Genomic DNA, 8,639 nt, shown 5'->3' with positions numbered 1-8,639 from the left:
ACAAGAACAGTGGGATAAAAGCCAGAAAACATCCTATAGTCAGTTGTGTGTTGAGCCTTTTGAGATGGGAAAAAAATAATAATAACCAGCTGTTGCTCTCCCTGGAGACTACTGGACATCGCTGCGGTAAAGTCAGCAGACACTCAGATCTCCGTGGTCAACACAGCAGACACTTACATGTTAGTGCACCTATATGCTGACATTCACGGTAAACGCATTTAAACGGCACAGATCGGGAGCGAGTGAAGGACTTTGAAAGTTAGCGGAAACATTAACGTGAGACAACATCCGGTTTCTTCAGACGAACTTCCGGTTTTCAGAATAAGATGCCAACAAAGTATGAATTATATTCACATCAAGTAAAAAACATGCTGCCTGCATCTTGTGAACCAAATGTTATTGCCCTTTTGTTCATATAGCAGTACTTTTTAAATAAAAGTGCGCAATACACTACTTTTGAATTCATGATTGAACTTTGCCACAACAATGTGATTAATCGCGATTCATCGCTATAACTTTGTGATTCTGTTTAGGCCAGCAGAGAAGGCCTTGCTGGCCCACCACTGCAGTATATATATAATATATACACATTATATAACTCTTACAATAAGAGTTGCAGAGTTCTCTAACAGTTTAGCATTCTGTGTGAGCTCAGCTCAATTACGATTACCAGAAGGGTAAGCTAAACTGTTAGCATTAGCATAACATTTTCTCTCCATCACTAAAATGCTTTGCTGATATTGTAGCTCGCTAGAGCCTCGAATCACAGTTTGTAATCTTAAATATATGTGATACTGATTCTGGCACCCAACGACAGCAATTGTGTAACTTAAGCTGACTACTCTGAGGTGATTCATATTTGCCTCTCGTCTTCCCTTTGTTTTGCATGATGTCGGCACTCAAAGGGTCTATTTTTGGAGAGAGATGTGGAGACGAGAAACTGGTTTGATTCAAGCATATTTAACCCCTAATCCGCCTTTTCCCTGTTTGAAATGAACAGTATTCCATGCTGATGTCGGGGCTGTCAACAAACTTTAACATCAGAAATACTACTCAAGTTTCTCCAGGATTTGATCACTGATTAAATGCCATTTCCAACTGATGAATGCAGTTCGGTTCGATGGGAGTTGACGGTGTGTCTGATGAGAATACAGGTGGTGTGAGGTGACACTACTTTGTATTCGACGCTTGTTATCATCTGTAACATCAGTGTGTCGCACAGCCATTGTTAAGGCCAGCTGCGTCCTGTCTGCTGGTCATTATTTCCAGCAAGCGCCATAATGAGGTACTTAAATGGTAACAAGCTTCCTGTCTGCCGACAAACCTCAGATTCTCCATCACCTTTTGTCTTGTTTCCATTTCAGTATTTTATACTTTCCCAGAGGCAACGTATCAAATACGTGGGTGCGAATGGACACATCCAATTTTATTTTTCATCACTTCCTGTAAAGCTGATGTTTGGAGATGAGGGGTTTCTCAATACTGATATACTAACAAGGTGTCTATGTACAGCAGTGATGGCTGACTCCACTAAAACAAGTGTCAACAAACTCTCAATAAATTGTAGATGCCATTCGGTATAACAAAGCCAGAGAACCTTTTTTTTGTTTATTTTTTTAAATGATTTGTCCAGGAAATGATAGCTGTGCAGCACTGTACTACTTCAGAGGATCACATCGACGGATGCCTTTAGTCCACAGATGTTTTCACCAAGGTTGTCTTCGAGAAAATGGTAAGCTGAGATGATGTATATGGACATGATAGCATCATTGTTGTGTCTACTAGATGCAGTGAACACATTTGGAGGACGACCTTCAAGTCTGTAACATTAGTTATTCACACTATGGTGTGCTCATTGACTACCGTTCCCCCAGTTGAAAAAACAATTGAGCCACACAGACCTTTGTATGTGCAATTAAGAATGGGGAAGTCCTGAAAATTTGCCATGCAATTGGTAACAAGCATGGATGAAGATGCTGTCAGTCTGCCGTCAATGGGATGGACAGTTCACTCACTACAGATTGGTTGGGACAAAATAGCAATCCCTCCCAAACTGAAAAAGCAACTAAAATGTCCAACCAATGGCTCTAGTTTGGATCAGTATGCTGGTCCATCACATTATAGTGTGATTTCATATCTATGTCACTTTAAGAGTTAAACAATTTGATATTCCGAGCATTAATAAAGAAGCAAACAACTATTTGCTGTGTAAAGATATAGTGGAGTGATGTCTACCTGAGCAGAGAGTGAAGTTGTTCTCTTAGCTTAACATTTAACAGTACATAAACTTATCATGTCAGTATTTAATAGTTTTGCTTTTATCATACTTGCAAATAAAAGTGTGTGATTGAGTATAATTTTTTCAGGATGCTGTGGTCACAAGAGCTTTTGACAAGTTGATCTCGGTTGAATCTAGCGCCATGTTTGGGTAAAAATTGATTTGGTCCAATACTGTACCTTGGTTTATGACCAAATACCTAAAAACGAATAACCTCAGCTGTACATTGTGCTTAGTGCTAATTAGCAAATGTAACTTATATTATACCCGCTAAACATCAACATGCTAGCATTGTTATTATGAGCATATGAGCATGCTAATGTTTAAGTGTAACTTCACCCTCAGGTCTGAGCTGATTAGGTTCTGAATTTGATGACTGCGGTTCCTTTACCTCACAAGGGACCACTTTCTGTAGCCAGTGTATCGTTAGCATTAAAAACATAGTGGAATTAGCAGGCTAATGTTCGTCAGCTAACTAGCAGGGCAGGTGGAAATGAAAATGACTCCAAATAAAAAAAATAAGTAACTGTAAGCTAACAAGTTCAAACTAATAGTTGACAACATGTCAGTCAAGTCAGTTCTTGCAGGTTGAATTTACTGTTACATTATTTATTTCACATGATTTTGTTGACTCATCTGAAATATTCCATTATGGAGATCACGTAAAATCATTCTCCCCAAGCCCACATAAATATATTTTTCTCTGCGTAGACGACAGTAATGCCTTAGTCTTTGAGACAAGCATCCATTTTTGTTCCAACCTGCCACAGAGTATGAATTATGTATCAGTAAAAACACTCGCACACACACACAAACACTATAATGAATAAGATTGTGGGCTCTCCACAACAGCACCATGACTAAGAGTCTTTGAAACAGGACACTAACAAGCTAACTGCACTTCCACTCGGGCTGTCCTCTTGCACGCTAAACTCAAAGTTGGTTTGATCTGGTGAAAGGTGTGTATGCTTGCGTATATGTGTGGGTGGGTTAGGGGGATGGGGGGTTAACACACTCTAGTCCAGGGTATATAAGTATGTCCGGCAAGAAACCGATGCTTTTCAACCACCGTAGACCTGCGCGCGGCCACTTACAGAAGCAACTGGCAGAGCAAACGCACACAAAAAAGCGTAAATCCAAGTTTTTATACAAAATTCTTTCTATTCAGAGAAGACAGGAGAACAAATAAGTGGTAGATAGGAAGCAGCAACTAACAGAAAGTACCTAACTGCAAATACAGTCGTCATTTCAATCGCTGCGATCAGTTCGTCCAGGAACATATCTCTGCTGATGTGACGCCTGACGTTTAACCTCTGAAGTTCAGCCTTGAGAGGCTCCTTGCTGGTACAGACAGACCAACACATCCACTTGAGAAGCAGGTAAGAAATCAGCCAGACTACGAACAACTTCAACAAATCCCATAGCCAACACCTTTGCATCCAGCTAATTTTACTTTAAGCTGTGTTGTATGTTAGTGTATTGAATTTTTTTCCCCACAAGAGGCTTAAGATAGTAGAAAAAGTGTGTCTCATTGACTGTGACTGACCGAATTTGGTTCCAGCTGAGCACATACTAAATCTCAAAACAAAAGAGGATTTTAAAAGGTTGTTAGGTTAGGTCACATGTGTCAAACGAATCCGGCCCGCCACGTCATTTTATGTGGCCCTCGAATTTGGAAAAATAATTAAAAGTTAGACTTGAAAATAAAAGTATCCCCAAGGTCGAAATTATGAGCTAGAAAGTTGAAATGATGAGATAGCATGTTGTCTGTGTACCGACATTAAAACTATCACAACAGGTGGACAGGAGAGGCAACAGCCAGAAAAGAGGTTTTCCAACAATTGAAAAAGATCGACAAATAATCCCAAAATGTCCACGAAGAGAAAAATTGATGCAGAGGGAAGAAAATGTAATGAAAGATGGGAAAGTGAATACATGTTTGTGCTTCAAGGAGAACAACGGGTCTGTCTGCTGTGTTATGAGGCGTGTCGGTGATGAAGGATACAATTCACGTCGGCATTTTGACACCAAACACGGAGCTAAATTTAGCCTCCAAGAAAAACATCAAACTGTCCAAGAATTAAAAGGCAGACTGCAATCACAGCAGAATATATTTACACAGCTACAGCCCAGTGCATGCTAAAGGTATGTGAGCAGAGCTCCGACCAGATACAGACTTTTACAAATGTCAGTTTGTGAAGAAACACCATCGCAGACCGAGTTGATGAACTAGCAGCAATCTAACAACACAGCTAGCTAAGAGACGAGCAGGTACTTGTGTTTGTAATGAACTGTTGATGAAAGCACAGACAACACGGATACATCATCTATCATGTTCATCAGACCTGACTCTCAGTGAGCAGCTCTTGGATGTAGCTGCCATGCACAGGACGACGACAGGGAGGAACATTAGTGATGCAGAGAGGTGAACAAACAGCTTTGAACAAAGTTAATGTCATAACTTGTGTTTGATATTTGTCTTTGTTATTTTCTTTAATAGTTTGATCTTTGATAGAGTCATGTGGGTTTCTTAACCCTCAATTAAAATGATTTATGTTACAATAACAGAAATTTTTCATTTATATAACTGCATGTACAATATTTGTACACTTGAATAAACAATAATCAAATGCAGAGAGAGTTATTTAACAATATGTTAGGATAAGTTAGTGATACAGTCTTACAGTTACAACCGGCCCTTTGAGGGCGACCGTGATGCTGATGTGGCCCAGAGTGGAAATGAGTTTGACACCCCTGGGTTAGGTTAATGAGTCTGTATTGGTGTTTCTCTAGTTTTTTAATTAAAGGGTGCTCTCACTGAAATATTTTTTGAAAACCACAAATGTTGAAAAACACTGTGTCAAACATACGTTCTGAAATGGTTCTTTATAGCATCACACAAGGGCGGTGTCAGGGTGCTTCAATCATTTCTGGCTCATTTCAGATTCAGACCAAAATTCTCATGAGACCAGCAGCTTCCAAGTTGAATTTCAGTCGATTTTTGTGAATTGTAAAGACCTTTGAAAGCTCTCCAAGTGGATTACATAGATATTATGACATATTCAAAGCCTATTTTATTTTATTTCAAACATACTGTATTCTGAGTCTTAAAAAAACCAAGACATTGACCACAAGGTTTTTGCCTTTTTTGGCATTATACAGAACCGTCTAATTTAAAGAATCACAATTTAAAAAGTAGCAACACATACCTTGTATTGTAAAATATTTTTGTTTTTTTTCCACATTAAAAAGCATACTGATATTAATGATGATGAAAATAGGTTTCTGTTTTCATGGTTTTGTATTATTTTGTTGTTAATTGGGTTTAAGATTGTAAATACACAACTCAGTTAATATGTAACTTCAAGGAAGCATCTTTTTTTCCTTTTTTTTTAGGATGTCTGAGCTGCCTGCTTTCCCCCGTATGTCCTTCCTGTTGCTTTGCATTCTGGGTATGACCTTGGTGACATCTGGCTTCCCTCAGCCTCGACGACCTCTCAGGTGGGAAAATCACTGAATCTCATCAAGGTAGCAGCAAAATATGAGTGTTAATGGCACAGTGGTTTGGAGTGACTACGTACCATAATTACAGACCACTGAACTACCTAGATACCTAACTTTTAGGGGTGTAACAATACGCGTATTCGTATTGAACCGTTCGGTACGAGGCTCACGGTTCGGTACGCATAACGAACCGAATACGTTTGAATAAAAAAAAAAAACTTTTTTTTAAAAAACCTTTATTTTACCAGGTAGTCCCATTGAGATTAAAAATCTCTTTTGCAAAATGTAGGTAACAATACAAGATGTAAGCAAGATGTAAGTAACAATACTACATAACATTAAGGAGCAGTTTTAGTTTTTTATGCTTATGTGTTGCTAAGAAGACACCCCAGAAGATGGGTCACTCAGGTATAGTTCCATCATTGTTCAAAGTCAAAGAATAACTTCATGATGTTAGTTGTAATGAATAAATATATTTTAAAATCAAGTACATTTCTCTGGCATTTATAGTTTTCTACTGTACCGAAACGTACCGAACCGTGGCTCCACTGTATCGTACCGAACCGTGAATTTTGTGAACCGTTACACCCCTACTAACTTTATATTTTCCTTTATACGTTGTTCTTATTTTGATATTCCATCCAATATACAATACAATCAAATATGTTTCTCAAGGAATCATTAAGTTTAATACGATCTGATTCCAGAAGTCCTGATGATTCAGAGGAACCTAAACGAGACGACTGGAATGTCCTCTTCCCCTCCATCTCTCTCCGTCATTGGAGCATTCAAATGACGTCAGCACCCAGCCTCAGAGCTGATAGCAAGACAAGACTGATGAGGGAGGCGTGGCTGTTTGCCCCTGAGAGGGCAGAGGCGAGGTAACTGCAGAGTGAGGGAAAACATCCTATATTCATTCAAACTCAAAAACAAGCAGGCAATCGGCTCGAAGTCGTCGTCTATGACACGTTATACAATCTTGACAAAAACTAAATTAAACTCACTCAGCCGTCTGCCGGCGTAGCAGCAGCTGAGTGGTAGAGATGTACAGCAGTGTGTGCATTGGTAGCGCCGGTAGATGTCAGCAGTTAGCCAAACACCCCGTGCAAAACAATCAAATTCTTTGTGTGTGGGTTTGGCAGCACTTTTAGCTGTCTATTCCTGTCCTTCCTTTGTTTGTGCCGACATCTGGTACAAGGCCTAAATTTGATGTCCTCCTTTATTTACTTCGTTGATATTTCATTCAACGGGCCATTTCAGTCGAGAGTTATATGAGAAGATTGATACCACTCTCAAATCTGTGCACTAACTATGCCGTTCAAGCCAGAAGATGGTTAGCTTAGCGCAAAGACTGGAAACAGGGGTATTAAGTTCACTAATTAACATGTTATATCTTGTTTAATTCCCACAAAAACCGAAGTGTAAATTATGAGTTATCTGTCTATTTCTTGGCAGGGGTGGATTCTGTTCACTTTGGACAGACCCAGGCTAGCAGTTTCCCTGTTTCCAGTCGTTATGCTAAGCTAGGCTAACCTTCTGCTGGCTGTAGCTTTAAATTTAATGAGTAGTAATGATCCTCTCATCAAACTCTCGGAATGATAGCGAATATGGGTATTTCCCAAAATATCAACAGTATTGAAGAAGTGGACGTAGTCGGCGTTACATCACCCATTGGTTTGTGGACTGCTGTTTTGAAGCCTCAAGTTGAGTTGTCAGATTTAAATCCAATCCTCATTTGATTGGACTGATAAAAAGTGGGTGGGGATAGAATTTAGCACAATCCCGATACAGAGTTTTAAAGGACTGTGGCTCACACAACTTGCTTATTGATTGATGATTAGATCTCATGACATTACTGGTTGAAAATAGTTGGTACTAGCTTACTTAAGCACACTTCATATTGTACAGGAAGAAATGATGATTGGATTTTGATATAAAAATATAATAAATCGTTTTTTTGGTAATTCCTTTGTATATGTTGTTAAATACGACCGGGGGAAGTGATCTAAAAAAAAGCCATTTTTAACTTCATCTTGATTTTAAAGTAAACTATTAAAATTTTCAATTCAAACTACAATTCAAATTGTCATGACAAAAACAAAAAGCAGCAGTACTATATTAAGTGTTGGAGACTGTTGGTACCTGGAGTGTTTTCTCGTCTCTGATCTTGAGCTCTGTTTCTCTAGTGTGGAGAGGGCGTGGCCTGCTGAATGGTCATCTCAGGGTGCTGGCATGGTGAAGAGGAACATGGTTGTGGCTGATGACGCTGCCTTCAGAGAGAAGAGTAAACTTCTCACCTCCATGGAGAGACAGAAGTGGCTCAACTCCTACATGCAGAAACTACTGGTGGTTAATTCCTCATGATAATTTAGTCTTTACAGCCTGTTATTCAGAAAATCAAACCACCTCTCTGCATCCTGCACTGGCAAAAAGCTTTTTGAAGGGATACCCTAAGTCTCCGGTGGGTATTGCTCAGTCCATCAACTTATGAGACAAGAAAATGTTGTAGACATCAAAAGTCATTAACACCTGCTGTATTATTAGTCTACCATCTTAACATTCGATTCCTACTTTTTGTAGCACTTTCAATATCTTACGATGCTGAAAATAATAGTGTTGTTCAATTTGATGAATAAAGACATGCAAATTATGTTTTCAATGACTGTAGCTTGTGTTTGGCTTAATTCAGTAGTACAGCTGAATTTAATACTAATGTTATTATTTTCCATGAGCCATCTGTATACTTAAGACATATTTAGCTTTCAAATAAATGTACAAAACTAATAGTAAAATAGAATAAAATAGCAGTTTAACATACTGGGAGGTACGCTGGTTTGCTTTCTTTCAGAGAGTGAGA

The 8,639-nt window shown here is 38.9% G+C and overlaps 1 protein-coding gene across 1 annotated transcript; it reads left to right on the top strand.

The window, feature by feature from the left end:
* Positions 1–5,675: 5,675 nt before the first annotated feature.
* On the top strand, positions 5,676–8,146 carry pth2 (parathyroid hormone 2; the record flags this gene model as incomplete). The annotated part of the gene is made up of 3 exons (XM_079286449.1): positions 5,676–5,779; positions 6,490–6,663; positions 7,969–8,146. 3 exons carry the CDS (start codon positions 5,676–5,678, stop codon positions 8,144–8,146), a joined length of 456 nt encoding a protein of 151 aa, XP_079142575.1.
* Positions 8,147–8,639: the final 493 nt, after the last annotated feature.

The sequence above is a fragment of the Melanostigma gelatinosum genome (assembly GCF_949748355.1).
Source record: "Melanostigma gelatinosum genome assembly, chromosome: 16".
NCBI classification, from domain to species: Eukaryota; Metazoa; Chordata; class Actinopteri; order Perciformes; family Zoarcidae; genus Melanostigma; species Melanostigma gelatinosum.
The sequence above is the reverse complement of the archived record's forward strand: the minus strand, read 5'-3'. Positions and strand labels throughout refer to the sequence as shown.